This window comes from Telopea speciosissima, chromosome 10, assembly GCF_018873765.1.
Source record: "Telopea speciosissima isolate NSW1024214 ecotype Mountain lineage chromosome 10, Tspe_v1, whole genome shotgun sequence".
Classification (NCBI taxonomy): Eukaryota; Viridiplantae; Streptophyta; class Magnoliopsida; order Proteales; family Proteaceae; genus Telopea; species Telopea speciosissima.
The window spans coordinates 11734631-11753089 of NC_057925.1; the positions used below are offsets into that span (position 1 = coordinate 11734631).

Below are 18459 nucleotides of genomic sequence, written 5' to 3' on the forward strand. Positions count from 1 at the left end.
AAGGAAGTTTGTTCTTGATCTAATTACAGAGACAGGCTACTTAGGATGCAAACCAATCTCCTCCCCTATTGAGCAGAACCACAAACTAGGGGAAGATTGTGGTGAACCTCTTGTGGATGCTGAAAAATATCAGAGGTTAGTAGGTAAGCTAATCTACCTCTCACTCACCTGGCCTGACATCACCTATGTTGTTGGAGTGATGAGTCAGTTTATGCATGCACCCAAGATGGGACATCTTGATGCAGTTTACAGGATCCTCAGGTATTTGAAGTCATGCCCTGGAAAAGGTCTTCTCTTCTCTAGGAATGGTCACTTGAGAATTGAAGTATATACAGATGCTGATTGGGCCGGGTCTATTTCTGATAGAAGATCCACCTCTGGATACTGTACCTTTGTCAAGGGAAATTTAGTCACCTGGAGAAGTAAGAAGCAACCTGTGGTAGCTAGGTCAAGTGCTGAAGCAGAGTTTAGAGCCATGGCTCATGGTGTGTGTGAAATCTTGTGGTTGAAGAAACTTGTCCAAGAATTAGGATTTAAGACGACTGAACCTATGAGTCTATATTGTGATAACAAGGCAGCCATTAGTATTGCTCACAACCCAGTTCAACATGACAGGACAAAGCATGTTGAGGTTGACAGACACTTTATCAAGGAGAAGATAGACTCTAAGGCTATTTGTACTCCTTTTGTGAAGACAAATGAACAAGTGGCAGATATCTTCACCAAAGGACTTTGCTCTAATCACTTAGTTTTATGTTAGACAAGCTGGGTATGTATAACATATACCACCCAGCTTGAGGGGGAGTGTTAAGAATAGTGAATAGTTGATCAGGGGTATATATACATAACCCCTCTGTTGTGTATTCTTTTTGTCATTTGTATGAGGCCAAGGGCCTATGTGTAATTACTTATTCTTTTCAATATAAACATGTTAGTCTCTTGTTTTGAGACGTAACACACCAAACCAAAACCGTGGAGCACTCTCTATCTCTTTCTTCTCTTCTCCTTCTTCCACCCTAAAAGCTAACAGTTTCTCCAGCAAACTTCAAGCCTCAACTTCTCCTGCAACCTGAACTCAGTTTCGACAGAGGTTTGGAGGGTTGAATCACACAACCAAGGGCTACACTCGATCACTGGTTTGGAGTCCAAACTCCCACTGGTTTGCAAGATCTGAACAAACCTTCTAATTTCGAATCTGTCCCATATCTCAGCAACCCTTGATCAGAATCGACTAAGATTTTGAGGGTTTTTCACTGCTGCCTGGGTTTTCACTCGATTCCAGTTTGAGCACCTGCTGCTGGTTGGTTTGGTCTGTAGCACTTACTTTCTCTTTTGGAGGCTTACCTTCTAAGTTCAAGCCCAACTCATAACTCAACATTCAGCCATCAGAATTGGTTGTAATTTGAAGCACAGGACCTGATCAACCTCACCTCCACTTGACCGCTGGTTTGCTTAGAATGGCTTACTTTCTAACTTCAGCCTTTCTTTTTAATTTTGTGTTGTGGGAATTCTTGGGGCTAGGTTAACCCTAATCTAGTCTTACATTATTTGGTATCACTCGGTTTCTGGCTGGTCGAAACCTAGGTTGAAACCGAGATTTAGAACCTTGCTCATACCCACAGATGCACCAAAAAAACCACATAAATACAGAAATGTATTGAACTCCCTCAGCTAACACCTAATATGCGTCCGGAAATATATGTCAATAGAGTTACCAAAACTGCTTAAGAAAAACTGGAAAGAAAAAGAAAGATGACAAAATGACGAAGATAGAATAATTTAACAATGTTAATCGTAACAGGATGTCTCCTACCTTCCCAGTCCAACCCCCTAACCAGCGGCTTCTGAATCTGTCAGGTACTACATCAAGTATTTCGTTTCCAGTTCCTAAAATAGATAAGGACAGGTGAGTATTATAGATATGCATCATTTGATAGATAAAGTTCACAAGTAGATTGAAAGCAAAACAGCACCAAGTTTTCCTGACTTCAGATCCTGAGATGAGTCTATATCAGCAATATCATGGTCGACTCCCTGCAAGCGAAATAAGTTTTGGTCGACACATGGTTAGAAACATATTGTGTACTCTTATCATTGTCCTTCAATTTCTTCGTATTTGGAACACCTTGTCCCTAAAAAATTTTAATGGAATTTAATCCTTCATGTGTAAAGAAGCCTTATGGCTCTGCCCCTCTTACCTGGATTGCAACGGAAAGATCTAAATCTCTATGGATTGACAGAATGCTTGAAGGTCCCAAAGGAGGGTTGTGATAATGATACTTCCCCAATGCATCACCAGGGGATTCCAATGGTGAATTCTTTGATCCTCTTAAATCCACAGGTAAAGTGTCTTCAAATTTCTGTCTAGAAATGCCATTGAAATCAACTTCTTGAGGAACCTCTATCCTCTGGACTTCAGAATTACATGTATAATTATTTTCTGAGATCGGTGTCTCTAGAACATAAGAAAACAATCTAGCTGAGCTGGTCGCCTGTTTTATAACTGAACTGCAGCCACACATATCATCAGAAGCACCTACAACTTTCATAGATGATAAGCCTACATCATTGAATGCATCCGCCATATAGTCATCATCCAAGTCCAAAAGCAGATCAGTTTCATCAACATTTTCAGTTGAGCAAATAGAGGCCTCATCTACCCCATCCAGGCACAAGTGGTTCCGAGCTTGTTTTACCTGAAGTGCAACTTCAAGTACTGTAGCAGCTGGTAGAATTTCTGAAGGTGAGCCACTCTCAACCAATTCTGATATAACCAATGCTTCAGATGCTGCAATAGAGTGTTCAACTGCGTCTTTAATATCAGCATTTCTAAGCTGTCTAGCATTAAACTTTTTCTCGTCTTTTCTCCCCTCATTCCTGCTACCTTTGGTGCAGGATTGAAGTTTGGAAGTCTGGGACATCCTCGCCTTGGATATTGAGGGAATCAAATTTTTTATGCAAGTGATATCATCTATTTTGTAATGGCATGCTTGGTCATCTAGAACAACTTCAGTTTCAGGAAGTATATGCTGAGGCAAGTTATTGTTTGATTCATGCTTCTCTGACAGAAGTATATAAGCAGCGGGACTTTGGATGTTTTCTGAAATACCATCCGAGGAAAGGTGCAAATGAAAATGAGGTAACTGTCAAAGAGAGACATAATTCATGTTACATTATATAAAATGAGAATTTGAAAGAGTCATATAATTCATAACCTCATATTATAAGGATTTGAAAGAGTTATATAGTTCACAACCTCATATTCTATTGAGGATTTGATACAATAAAAATCTGAAGACAGTGGTAAAGAATTAAAAACTCATATTCACAAGTTCATCTCTGGAGATCACAAGAGGTCAGTTTTGGGAGGTCAGCAAACAAACTTATAGAGTACAAGCACATTTAAAAACATATATATACCACTTCATAGTTTCTCACTTCAGTGAGAAATGATCAAGCTATTGATGTACAGGAAAATGCTGATAAGGACTTCCTCACAATTCCTCAAGATCGCCATCAGGTAGGAGGGATATTGAAGACCTTGTGGTTGCAGAGCATAGTAATTCTTTTCTGACAAAGTAGTTTATAAATTACATGAATGATTTACATGTAACTGCATTCGAGATCATATTCTCCAAATTAAGCTCCTCTCATTTTAGATTACAGTACGCAGAAGAGATAGAACAAAAAGAAAAATAAGGAAAAAATCTCTGCTGTAGGCATTTAAGAGCATTCATATGAAAAGGGAGCACAGAAATGTGCATGAGTAGTCACAAAAGAGAAATAACATAACTCCCCGCCCACACACACACACACACACAGCAAGGAGAATTGACAGAAAAGCATAAAAAGAATTCAAGAAAATCATCCCCATAGAAAGCATAAAAATCATCCTGGGTTACTAGATCTTGGAAACAAAATTAAAAAAAAATAAGAATAATCACTAAGAGCCTATAACACGCAAATTACATTTAGTGGTCCAGTCATTTTACAGGAAAAAAAAAGTTCTTGAAGTTAGGGTTTATAAGGAATCAAGGATACTAATTTCATAACGTGGTAATGGAAAGTGGAAAGTACTAACTTTCATTCATCTAGCAAAAGGTAGAAGTGAAAAGAGAAACAAAACAAATAAAGATCTTAATATACATACTTGGCACTTTTAGTACACCACAAAGAGGTCATCTGAAAACTGTTTTCACAAACCCTGACATGACTTTTGGAATTGATAGAATACAAACTGCCAGATAACACCTTCTCCCTAATGAAATAACATTCAAGGGCATACCCAGTGCACAAGGCTCCCGCTACTGCAGGGTCTGGGGAGGGTCATAATGTAAGCAGCCTTACCGCTGCTTCATGTACAGGCTGTTTCCTGACTCGAACCTGCGACCACTAGGTCGCAATGGAGCAAGCTTACTGTTGCACCGAGGAACGCCCTTAATGAAATGATATTCAAGCAAAAGTATAAATTGTTGCATTAGATGGAGCTTAAGTGCAACAAAATCTTCATACCTCTAAGATTAGCTCCAGTTTGAGAGTGAACACTAAGCAATTTTTTTTTTTTTTTTTTGGCTCAGTTAAAATATCCCTGAGAATGTAGTAGAGGGATCACTTACAATTTCATGCAGATTGTCATTCTTCTAACCACAGAAAAAACACAAGGCCAAAATTAGAAGCTATTCTTAATGGCCACACCTATGACTATAACATTTGACCATCTGTAATTAAGTTTAACCAGACTCCAGAATTTAGATAATATTAAATCTAAACTCCAACCCACCTTAAAAATCTGCATCCCACATGGAGGTTATTCACATATATAACTGAAAGCTTCGTCTTAAGTAATTAGCCAACTCTCTCTCTCTCTCTCTCTCTCTCTCTCTCTCTCTCTCTCTCTCTCTCTCTCTCTCTCTCTCTCTCTCTCTCTCCGTATTAAGTAATTAGCCAACTCTCTCTGGCTTTAAACTTGGATAGAGCAAAAACTACATAAACATGTGAACACCAACATAACTTGAGGGAAGATGAAGTATTTAAGAACCTGGTTACTGGTTTTCAGGTGTAGATACAGGCTGAAGCCTATGGTATAGCTTGACATATGTTGAAATAAGGAGCCTCAAGTCAGCTTCTTCGTTTGTTCTGCTGTTCTCTTTCGATATTAACTAACCATATTACCTAGTTCTCAAATTTTTGAAGGAAGCAGCTTCAGAACAAAGTTCCAACAGTCCAGATCTTATTTTCATTCTCGACAGTCCAATTACCTCCCTACTCCTTCCAATATTCTTTCTACAGGTCGTGGAGAAGTTCTATTTCCTCTTGACCCTCTCATCTTCTAGTAACCAGCCAACCAACGTATCAGTACCTGCAAATATGGACTGGCACATACCAAACAACTGCCCCAAGTTTTGTTACTTCAGCATAGAAAGCAACTGCCCAAAATTTTGCTACTTCAACATAGAAAATCCCATCAACAGGAAGCCGTCCTGCTACTGCAACCACATAAAAGGCAAATGGCCCAAAATTTGTTGTTTCGAATAAAGAAAGGAAGCTTGGTTTTAGGTCTACTACCTGCTACATAGAAAAGCCCCTCGAGAGGCAGCCGGTTCTGAACCACCTCCATTTCAGTCACCAGCATATAGCAGGCACAAATCAAATGAAAAACCATGGACTATTAGGCAAGACCAAATGCAGTACTCATCAGGGTTAGAAGAAAGGCAAACAAAGCATGGAACTGAAGATTATTTCAAACCTTGAAGATGCTTTTGTCAAAAGCAATCAAATTCTAGATGGTGTATTAGAATCTACTGAATGTGGAGGGCAGGCCGCGGGACACATGTGTAGTCTACAGGTGGACGTGCAAGAGATGTATGATAATCAAGGATTGAGCTTTGTCTACAACAAATATTTTCTCATTCTGACAATTGATCTTGGTCGAGCAACCTGGCAAGAATGAAATGATGAAGAAAGGAGATCCTTTGCCTCTATTTTTAAATGCTCTACGAAGGCATTTATCTAATGATTCTAATTAACATTCAACAAAGGAACATGCAAAATTTGAAGTATTTAGAAGGAGCTTAATATTCTGCTCAGTTCCCAATGAGCAAGGCCTGCAACTGTACTGGATCTAATGTTCATGTCAGGTAGCATCCAACTTTCAGATGGACTGGGAGTGGAACAGAAGGTAGTGTCATTTTCTATTAGTTGGTGGCTATGGTTGAAGAAAAGCAGGCATTTATTTAAATATATTTGAGCTTCAATGAGCTGATGGTGGCTGTAAAGTTGCCTGCTGACCAGTGGATCTTATTCTCCCAAGACTTTGCCGATGTCCCATGTCATTGTTTATCTCAGACTAGGTAATATTTGTAGGGAGATGATTGGATGGATTTCATCTGACTCCATAGCAGTGTATTCCCTGCAGCTACATTACCGGGATACTTCAAATGAGCGATATTCATGTCCGACTGCCAACGAGAATGTAAGAAATGGAGTCTTTGCTGCACTGACGAGATATCTTTTGGTGACCACCGCATCCAGTTAAATAGATTCACAATGCCTCTTCTTTGGGCAGCGTGATTTGTGCTCTAACCATCTCATTTTTCTCCAATAAATTAAATATACCATCCATTTACAAGATAGAATAAATTCTCAGTACCTGTTACACCTGCCATCTCTCAAAAACCAGCAACAATAAATAGTTATCAGGTTCCTTAGGAATTGTTTTTATCCTGCTGGGAGGCCTACCACCTATAAAACTTCACGTTTCTGCAAAACTTCTCCATTCTTATAATTCTACATAAACATCAGTTTACATGACCAGATAGCATGAAGAGATAAGAAGAAAAAAAATGAAAATCAAATTTAATGAACTCTTAAAATCATTAAAAAATCTGAATGGATTGGCCTACAAAATCATAACACAGATAATATGCATTCTGGTAAAGAGGATTAAGAACTTACATTTTCAGTAGTTGGTGTCAGTCCAATAGGTGAACAGTCGTCGCCTGATAAGAATAAATGGAAACTATTGTATCTAATATCTCCCTTGGCAAATAAAATTTCATCTTTTCCTTCACTAGCACTTACTTGAAGAAACACTGAATCCTATTATAATGAGAAAAAAAGAAATCCATCAACAGAAATGTTGCTCTAGAAAATCCCCACAAAATATGTTAGAAGTTCAATGATAAATATTGCAAACACAATACCATTTTCCTCACATAAATCAAATCCTTTGGTGACAAGCACCATATCGATTCATTCCAAAGAGTATTAACTCAGTACTTCCATCATGGCTTGTACATAAAATCAGCTGCCAAGAATAGGATACACAGTACTCAACTACAAGGTTCAAAAACTCGTCTCGAGGAAGTGTCTCAACCAGATCGAGATTCTCGAGATCTCGGCGAGGCGGTGCATTTTTTTTTTTTTTTGGGTTTCGGTGGGAAAATGACCATAGTTGGCTCTGAAACTTTAAGAGAAACTTTTTTAGCCTTAATAAACATATTTAAATCTTCAAATTGTGAAGAAAAAAAACAAACACCAAATTTTGTGCTTTGGATTTGCAACCTTGGTTGGCAGTAAACGTCGAAACCTTATGTAATATTTGCCTATACAAATTGTTTGAGTGCTATGAGACATAATGTGCAGGAATTATTTGAACAAGGAATATTATATTAAGCTGCTTATGAGAAGTTCTCGAAATAGTTGCAAGAGAAAGGGACTTAAAGAAAATGATGGTCAAAATTATCAGACTTGGAAATATGCATTTATATTTGATAAAGCATTTAAAAGTTTCAGTTTGATAAATGAAAAATATCAAACTTAGTTCATCTGTTGTTGGTGTCCATAAAAACCTTCAACCATTCAAATCCCCAACTTTCTCAAAAGAAATTAGATTAGAAAAATTGGGAATTCAAGCTTATGTTAATTTTGGTACTACAGCAGTAGGGTTAGCCCAATGGCTAGAAGGGTATCAGTACAGATGTGAAATTCTGAACCAACCAACATTGTAAAATCCATTCTGACTATTGAAGCATAGGTAGTAGCTCGAAAAAAATATATAAGTTAAGAACTTAAAAGTCAATAAGCATTGCCAGCTTGCCACTTCTACTTAGAAAAAACTTATGCTAGTTAGAAGTAGAGGATGAACAGAAAACATGGAAAACAGTTCCACAAAGATTTTATCATCACTTTAGTCCTTCATAAATATCGTATTTTTGATGATCTAAAATTAGGGATCCAAAGAAACCCATATCTTTGATTCCAAGAACACCATAAATCAGAATGGGAAGCTGGAAATGTCACTGATACAGTTCATCAGAAAAAAGAAGGCCAGCAGCAAACCAGGACATCAAACTGGACCAAAATGGACTAATATGTTTACTTTTGAGTGTCCAATGGGTAATATGGGCCATGGGCTTATTATTTTTGGGTTTACTATCGTAATGGACCAATTCTATAAACCCAAATATTTGGCATTTAAGTCCTATACGGGATTAAGTAGTTAGTTTATTTTTTATAATGTTCTAGAATAGCATCTATTTTGAAGAGATATTTAAGTTGCAAGGGATTCTCCCTACCAAACATAGGGGTTTCCTATTTTGCTTATTTAAATGACGTCATAAATAAAGAAGCAGAGGATTATACCCACTATGAATGATTTGAGGAAAAAAATTAGCCATGAGCTTTTGTGAGTTCTGTGAGAGACAGTGAATTGGTTTTGTGTAATCCAGAACTGCTCTACTGTGGGATGCCAAAGTTGGAGTTAGTAGGATTCCTTCTCCAGAGACCCAATATATCCTTCCTTCCTTCCTCGTATCTTTTTATTTTCTTCTAGTTTCTATTCCTATACTCTCGTCTTAGTTTGTTCCTTAGTTTGATTTTCATTCCTTTACTTTCTATTTTGTTTACACTTGCTATTTCTTCACTTAAGTTATTGTTTTCTGTTGGTTCTAATCCTAAGTTTCTATTTTAGTCAATTTCTATTTTCATTGTCTTGATGTCATAGTTGTCAAGGCACCACCTAGGCTTCCATGCGGATTTTGGGGTACTAGGCGGCTGGCACCTAAGTGGTATCTAACGCCTTGACCCTTATTTATGCCAAATATCATTTAAGCAAATGTTTTATTAAAAATATTTACTCAAAATGATATTCATAAATAAGGAAATACCCCCTATTTGACTCCAATAAAAATAGTTTTAAAAAAAGGATAAAAAGTCAACCCCCGGTTCAAGAACAAAATCTGGATTTTCGACGGTAGGTGAAATTTTCAACTTTCTAATGCTTGGGTTTTTCTTAAATCTAAAATTCCATAAATCTTAACACAGTAAGACATTGCTAAAATCCAAAAGTTTGATATCAAAAAAGTATTTTCATTCAAAGCAATTTTGACAGCATCCATGCACACCAAATAAGGTTTGACCAGAACATAACTTCTTCAATATAAATCAAATTTAAACAATCTTGGATTTGTTGGAAAGCTGGTTTTGTGCTCTACCTAATACAAAAAGTCTTATGTAAAAATAAAATCATTTGACCAGTCAAATTTCTTAGAGAATAAGAACATTTCTCTAAATTGAGAGCAATTTAATTACTTATAGATCATAGAAAAGATCATATTTTCTAAGAATAGTACAACCCAAATGTGAGACTAGGTATACCATGACAATGACCAATTCCAAGAACAGTATAAACCAACTGCATGTTTGATTGTTTCAAACTTCCAATAGCTTGCTTCTTCAGTTCTGTTGTCTTCTAGTTCTATGTTGATTTTTGATGACTTGATGTGGCCTAATATTGATTTTTGATGGCTTGATGTAACTTAATGTTGATTTTTGATGATATAAGGTATATATTGTAACATACTAAATGATGTTAGAAAAAGGGGAAATAAAAAATAATACTTGGGCACAGTAGTCGCCTAGGTGGCCGCCTTGACGCCTAAGCGCTTAGGCAGCCCTCCACCGCCTTGGGTCGCCTTGCCGCCTTGACAACTATGCTTGATTTCTCCCAATCTAACCGTCAGGTTCACTTCTAATTTTGGCAACCCATTCATCACACCTAATAGGCCTTGTGATCAGAGTTGCAACCAGATTTGATCATCCTTTGACCAGGTTGTTGTTATTGCTCTTTTGGAGTGTTATTGAGAGACCTGCTGTTTTGGATCTTTGTAGGCTATTGGTTCCCAGCTTTGAGCAATTAGATAGCCATTAACCTCAAGGAAAAGAGCCACATATAAACCAAGGATAGTTCCCCTAGAGAAACCTTCCACTTTACTACGGTAACTTGTTCACATGGTAAGCCAGCATTTAAGTTGGTATTGAGCACATTGTCAACTTATGCCCAGAATGAGGCATCATAGTTCTCTAGACATAGACTTATCCCAATAGCTATCCTGGGCACTATCCCTCCTTGATAACTGTTATTTTTTCAAGTACTGCACATAACTTGCTGGTTTTCCCATCAAACTGCTGGTAAATAGACAAAATGGCATTTTTATCAAGTTGACAGAATAGAAAGGTTGCAATACTTGTGAAAAGGAAGGGGAAAAATAAGAATAGAAAAGGTGTTAACGTCATTTTTGTTCGATGCTTAAGAATGGTACACCACCTAAGATAATGAGAGAATGATCAAGTAAAGCATTGGAACTTCAGATAACTTCATAAGTAACTCTTATTCCACCGTAACTATGTTCTATGATACCATGAAGAAATAGATCTCATTTAAAAGCTAATTACAAGCTTGTAGTTAAAGTTTGATCCCTACTAGAAGAAAGGGTAAACTTAGTTATGCCATATTAGTATCAAGTGAAGAAAATTCTTGAAAATTGATCTTAGCATTAACTGCAAGGAGAGGGGAGCAGGGCAGCACATACCTTACAGGCCTGCTCAGGAGTTTGAGGGCCATTATCCCCATCAAGTGGTTGCATATGATGTGGCTGGATCCATGCTGGAAGCCAAGCTATATCCTGTATTTAGCACCAAAAAAAAAAATCAAAATTCAACAGTTCATTGAGCTGATTTTCCATTACTGACACCCTTACGCAATAACTTATGGTACATAATAGAACAACGAGCATCAAATAGTCATTGATACGCTATCAAATGGATAGCGTAAAAAAAAAAAAAGTGAAGGTTCAAACTTTCTTTCCCTTTTTGGGGTTTTTTTTTTTTTGTGGGGGGGGGAAGCAGTGGGGGTGATGCAGATCACATCCCTTAGAAGAAGAATTCTTTTATTTTGGTTCAATTTTTTGAGTCAAGTTGAACCCATGGTTCACTAAGTTAGGCCCAAATTTAAGTCCCTAATGGGTTATATGGGTCACGGACTAAGTAACTTTGAGTTTTAACGGGCCCATTCTATAGTTTAAGGCCTATACAGGATTAAGTAATTAGTTTCTATTTTCCTAATTTCTAATATTATGTAATGAGTTCTTTAGTGGTTAAGATAGATATTAAGTAGGAGTTTCTAATTTTATTACTTTATATTTTGCATGTAATAGCAATCGTAATGTAGGACTGAATTTGAATGATCAAAACAGTGGCAAGAAACAAGACCTTTTAATCAAAGAGAAGTTCAGATTAGGGAGATAATAGATAGCACAAGATAAGATGGCTAGAATAGGCTAAAATTCAAATCGAGTTTAGTAATAGGGGATTAGAACACTTGATGAAAATCTGAGATCAATCGTATAGCTGGATCAGAAAATATGGACAACTCCTAGTTAGACCAAGATATGGGCAAAAGTGTAATTTCAAAATCAAAACTGAAGTCAGAATTAGGGTTCAGTTCTGTCAACCGTTTCTGATTATGTATCAGAATTTAATAATCTAAAAGGTCATAAACAGTAACTCAGTAATGCCTAAAACAGTAGTTAGAATGAGGGTCGGGGTAGAATAGGAAATCTAAAATATTTCCAAATTGACAGGTCAGAATCCTGTCAATTTTGAATTTTAGTCTTCTTTTGGACTGAAGAATATTAGGTCAAAAGATAATATAATTCTAACGGTCGGATTGCTCTAAACAGAATTCACGAAAAAAGAAACGTTAAATACGAATATAAGATAGAGTAGGAAGTGTAGGAAAATTTAGAACTTGGAATTTTTTTTTGGGTGAATATTTAGAACTTGAACTTAATTGTTAATGGCAGAACAAAAGATGAAATAACCAACAAATCCAGCATTAGAACAGTAGTTTCAGAATATGAGTAACAGAACAATCCATCCGGGCTTCACACCTCAAGGTGTTCGATTGGATCAAACACCAATCTACCTTGATCACACACAAGGGCTTTCTTGACCAAACACAAGAGATCTTCAATGGAGAAGAAGCAAGCAAAGCTGCAGAGTTTGCTTTCTAAAAATCGTTTGCTATGGAATGAGCCAACGGATTGCTTTTTATTGACAATTAAAAATAGAGTTAGAATGTGACTAGGAAAGGCCTAGCCGACTCTAGTTTGAAACAACCTAGTTAGACTTAAAGTCCTAACATTCCTATGACATAAGTTAGCTAAAGAAATAATTAAAGATAGAGTTAGAGTTGGAATGGGAGATCCCATAACCGAATTCATCTAAGAATAAATAAAGATGCAACTTAAATTAAACCACATAGAACTGGTTCAATTGACTTGCTATTTTGCTGATTTCTGGACTTTCTATTTTCTGTCCATGCAAGCTTCTGAATATCCAATCGTTAACTCTCTTTGATATTTCTACCATATAACAACCCCCATAGGTCCTCTAGAATATATTAATTTCATCTTCATCAAGTTCATAGTTTGCAAGTTCTGTTCATGTTAAGTTTCTGCCGTGTTTTAGGTTCACTGCGATTCTGGTTTCTCATAGGTTTGCTAAAGTTGATTTCTTTAAGCCTAACATACCTCATGGGGGAGGGGGAGTTGTGAAGCCAGGTAATTTGGATCTCAGTGTCGCGCCATCATTCAAACTAATCAAGGAAAATGTAAAATTGTTGTCAAAGAGATTGGATGCTACATCTTAAACTTTTGAAAACGCAAATAATATAGTTCATAATTTGACATCGATATTATTCACAATGGGTGGACAGAAAAGAAAAAGGAAACCTAGAGATTAAAACAGGTAGACTAATCAAGAGTCTTTGCCACTAATGCAATCCTCTCCGCTGGCTGTACAGGCGGGTTGCCCTTCGCTGTTGCGTTTTGTTAGGCTATGGATTACGTACAGTTAAAAATCTTGCCTCTTTTAAGATTTATGCAACAGGAGATGCATTGAAAATAGAAGTTCAGGTAATCTTATATTGGGGGAGATTTGTCAAATGGTTGTGGGCTAGATCTCACAATTCTTCCAATGCTGTCTTATTTTGAATTCTGGACATTCCACCTCTCAGACAACACTCACATTGTGGTCTAGGAATCTAGCTAAAACTAAACCCAAAATTTTGAACAACAAAGAATTGACAAAGAACACCTCTAAAAGAAAGTTCCCATGAATATGTCCAATAACCTATTTAATCAAATATCCATTTGGGAAATGGAATCAAGGACTCACAAGAATTCCAGAAGAGTGGAAACTAAATCAGTTCTACTCGTGATATCATTAGCAACAAAAGGCTCCACTTCGACCAAGAAAATTGACAACTAAGCAAGACCCCAAAAAAAAGGGGAAGAAATGACAAGATGGGTGTGGTTCAGTTGTAAATTAGATTGATGAGAAAGATAAAAACTTACCTCCGAAAACTGGGGTTGACGAAAACCTGGGCTCGCCATGGATTGAACGTTGCGAGCTCTGTGACCTCTTGGAGACTGCGAGGACAGGGTGAGAGTGTGAGACTCAGGAGTCTTGGGAGCTCCTGGCGCCAAAAATTCGTTGTGATGATTTAACCAGAAGTGGTTTAGAAATAGCACCTATGGTTTCCTGAAATTACAGAAGTAACCATCTTCTACGCAGAACCTAGAGAGTAAAGAGATGCCAAGTTGGGTCATTGGGTTTGTTCCATAAATTTGAAAATCGGACCGGGTACCATTAAACTGATGTCCAAATCGAACCAACCCAAACCAGTGTCCAAATCTGTTGGACTCGACTTGGCAGAAACTGAAGAATGTAGATTCATGTTTGGAATTAGCGGGCCAATAAGTTGGGTAAACCAGGCAACCCGGGCATATTGGAGAATAGATTGAGGGTCAGAATCGTACCGGTCACAATGATCGTTGAGACGGACTGGCCGATTCGCCAATACTATCTAATACCACTAATCGCCTCGATTATCCGATTAAGATCGGTCAGGAATCAGGACCAAGGTTAGAATCGGTCCTGGCCGATTCTGATTGGTCAAAATTTGTGAAAATAGGCAGGAATTGAGATCGATCTAGACCGATTATGATCCGGATCGGCCCAAATTGGTCAATCCGATCCGATTTTTCAAACCCTGATTAAGACCATAGTTAAATGGGAACGACAAAAAAAAAACTTTTTTAAGTATGGCATGTTTAAAAATACTCAAAATTCAAATGGATAGTAAAAAATATGATCAAACATTTTGAAAATGGGATGCATGATAAGCTACGAGAAAGTCGTGGCATGGCCATGTTCATTGAAGGCCTTTGGATACTCCAGCACATGAGTGATTTGATTCAGATTGAAGGAACTAAAAGAGCTAAAATGACTTTAAGAGAAGTGGTGAGGAAAGACATGCATAACTTAGACTTTATATCAAATATGACCTCGAATAGACCTAATTAGAAGCCAAGGATCCAAGTAGCCAACCCATTTAGTTGGAATAAGGTTGAGTTGTTGTTGTTGATTGGGCTGGTGCTACTAACAATGGTCATCAACTATTGGATATTGCACATTTGTTAGTGATAATCTTGTATCTTGGAGCAAGAAGCGGACTACTGTATCTAAGTCAAGTACAAAGGCTGGGTATAGAGCTATAACTCACACAACAGCAAAGCGGATGTGGTTGAAGTCTCTCCTACAAGAATTGGGTCACTTGGTTCCTAAACCAATAAAGATGAATTATGATATTCAAACTGCAATTTATATTGCTAGCAATCCAATTTTGCATGAAAGGACCAATCATGTTGAGGTTAATTGTCACTTTGTGACGACTATAGTTATACAGAGGATTATTTCAACTCTGTTTTTCAACTCTAAAAGTCAATTTGGCGATATGTTTACAACGACGTTGTTTCAACCTATGATTCTTGATGGTTGTTCCAAGTTGGGTATGGACTATATATATACTCCAACTTGAGGGGAGTGTTAGAGTTATATTGTCTCGTTGGAGATCCAAGGGGGTCAATGGACCTCTGTACCATAGGATTTCAATCCAACATTTTCGGTTTACATGCAAATGTTCAAATCTGTGATGCTGAAACGACAGAGCGTGAAATTGAATGCTAACCCCAACTACAGAGATCAAAGAGAAAGCATTGGAACTGGGGTGGTAGTGATAGGTTTCTACAAGGGATGTCACCGGAGATGACCTCAAATGCCCCATTTCCCCTTCTCAACATTGTTGGAAAACTTAATAGATTCTAATGTAAGTTTATTCTCAAAGTTTTAAAAACAAAATAGCCATTCAAACATTGAGTAAACTGGCTCATTTTTCCCAAAGTCAAAACAGTACTGTTAACTATTAACTGAAACCATGCCCGTCTACCAAAAAGAATAAGAAACCATGCCCGATAAAATAAATACAAATGAGAAGAACCAGGGGGTGGGGGGATAAGGAAAGGAGTAAATCCATCGAACACAAAGAAACTAATCAACCAAACAAAAAGCAAGATTATAAAAAGAAGGGGTAAAGATCTATGTCCGGGAGTGTGGCCTACACCAATATTCTCATGAATCTATCTCTCTCCTCCCCATGTGAAAAGACACCTCTACCCCCTTATTTTAAGGAGGACAGAGATAAAAACATGGAAGTGCTGGAGTAGGCCACACTCCAATACAGAAAACTGCTTCCCAATAAGATGGCTTCTGGATACAGTTTCAGTTGTAGCAGTAAAACTACTTTGGACTTTTTGAGTTTCCTCATTTCCATAAAGAGCAAGAAAAATGTTTAGTAACCAAAGAATCTTTTGCTTTTTCAAGGTCATATAAGTGAGCATTCAGTACCTTCTAAGAGTTTAGAAATTATATAAAATGAAACAAGGTAGCTGAACAGAAATAGAGACATTCCATAGTTTATGGAAAAAATGGATATTAAAGTAAGAATACTCATCAATAAGGTAAAAGAGGATATTAAGTAAAGGTTAAATTACACGTCACCTCCTAATTTTTGAAAAAACTCAAATCATCCCCTCTACAATAACAGTGTTAGTCTACTGTTAGTTATTGGTGTGAAAGGATTATTTTACCCTTGTACTAAAACATTAGAATTAAATTTACAATACTACCCTTCCTTCTTCTTCAACATTGATCAAGGGCAGTTTAGGGATTTAAATTTATTTAACTGACTAACATCATCACTTAACAGCATAAAACTAACAGTAGGGACTAATTTGTCATATTAGGGTCTAAATCAAGAGGTGATTTGAGTTTGTTCAAAAACCAAGGGGTGATTTGAGTTTCGTTTGAAAACTAAGGGTGACGTGTAATTTACCCTAAAGTAAATATACTCATCAACAAAGCACCAAATAAAAATTATTGTGCATTGTAAATTGAAGTTTAAGAGAAACAACATGGTTAACGGCAAAAGCAGCAACTGAGAGAGACTATAGGGTTGGAGGAAGGGCTTGGGTTATGTTTGGTTAAATAATTGAGGTAATATCCATAGAAAAGAAATTGAGATTTAATCATGGTACACAGTTTAATTAGTCAACATGCCTATGACAGAGAATCAAATTTACACAAGTGTGGTGTCAATCAATCGCAACAATTCCACTCCAAGTCATCTTTACTCTGAGGCATAATCTCCTAGAAAATGGGGTATAGCTGTCTTGTCAACCCAAAACCATCCATATCTAATCTCGATTCTTATTCCCAAGTCATTTTCAGCCTACCGCTTGGTCTTTTGACTCCTTCAATCAGCATCATATTAGTCGTCCTAAGCATTGCAATCAAAGGCCTCCACTGCAAACTACAGACGCCTTGCCTTCAACTTATCTCCTTTTGAAGCCACAACTAAATCCCCTTGAAATTTGTTACTAATTTTTCTTTTTCCTAGGCATGCTAACGAATTCAAAAAACCTCCCAAATAACTTCTCCCAACAGAAAAACACCTATCACAGCAGTGTTCTGAAACTAAGAGAAAACAAATGCCAATGCAATCTGGTTCCTAAAGTTCTTGAAAATTTAATCTAGGAGGGGAAAAAATTCACCAGACCATGCAATAGCAGCTTTACAGTGATTCAATAGAACAAGTAAAAAAAAGGAAGGGAAGGGGGGGGGAGGTAAAATTTCCAAATATATATTGGCTTGGAATTCAAGCCACAATCTAGCGATCTCCACTATAACCTGTAACTCATCTTACAATACAGTGTTAAATGCCAGTACAATACTGTTCCTAAAGTTCATGAACAATTAACCTAGGAGGTGGAAAAAATCTACAAAGCCATGCAATCTCTATCATAATCCATAACTCATCTAACAATACGACTTCAGTACATGGATAACAATTTCTCAAACAAAGTATGAGTTCTAGCAATCAGTAGTTAAGACAAATTCTTACAAGAACCAATTATATCAGAAATTATCTAGACAAAGTAAATAGGAAAAGAAATGTCAGCAAACTTTAAGAGTGAACCAAATAAAGAGGAAATACTGCAAGGAAAGATCAGAAATAAATATGAAAGATAAAGAAGCCGAAATTATCTCGATAGGAAATATTGATCCTTTGATAGGTGATCTCAAAGTTCACAGGAATTTACTCATGAAAAAAAATGGAAAAAATAGAAAGCAAAGAAGGTTTTGCCTTTTTTAGTCTTGCCCTGCAACTAATATGGATGACATTTGCATTGAGAAAAGAAGAAAAAAACTTGGCTGAATGCAGGAGTTCATAAACTCTGTTACCAGGCTTTCAGAATCCTATTATCCAATACTTTCACTTGACCAATACTCCTCTTTCTTTCAGAAGAAAAGTACCAATACTCCTCTACAAGTAAGAAGGAAAAATAACAAAGAGAATGTATTCTTTAAAAAAATAAGTAAAGAAAACAAACAAAATTATTGTAAAGATGAGATTTAACCTAAGAGGAAACAACTCCTCCCTAATTTGATTGAGCACACAGGAGAAAAATAGTTTTTGCAAAATCAAAACCAGAAAGGTTTACTCAATTGCTTGACACATTGAAAGCAATTTTCCTCTTCTACAATTGTGATTAAATTGGGGCTTCTTGCAATGCTCAATGTGGCCTCCCAGGGTACCATCATCAAACTCAGACAGTAAGTAGAGCCTGAAAAATAAACATTGTAATCTAAGTTATAAAAGAGATAACAATGAACCAAATTGAAAAGATTAAAGGTGGATTATAAATCCTATAAATC

At 36.9% G+C, this 18459-nt stretch overlaps 1 protein-coding gene across 3 annotated transcripts in view; it reads right to left on the reverse strand.

Annotated features, from left to right (window-relative positions):
• Positions 1-13817, reverse strand: part of LOC122643968 — a 28549-nt gene extending 14732 nt beyond the window's left edge. For 2 of the 3 annotated variants that reach the window (XM_043837551.1, XM_043837550.1), the window contains exons 1-6: positions 13698-13817; positions 10872-10964; positions 6955-7098; positions 2199-3143; positions 1974-2034; positions 1814-1887 (exon numbers count right to left, since the gene is read on the reverse strand). In XM_043837551.1, the coding sequence (XP_043693486.1) occupies positions 1814-1887; positions 1974-2034; positions 2199-3143; positions 6955-7098; positions 10872-10964; positions 13698-13736 (1356 nt within the window). In that variant the 5' untranslated portion in view covers positions 13737-13817. The remainder of the gene's footprint in view (positions 1-1813; positions 1888-1973; positions 2035-2198; positions 3144-6954; positions 7099-10871; positions 10965-13697) is intronic. The other variant, XM_043837552.1, reaches the window with a different exon arrangement.
• Positions 13818-18459: the final 4642 nt, after the last annotated feature.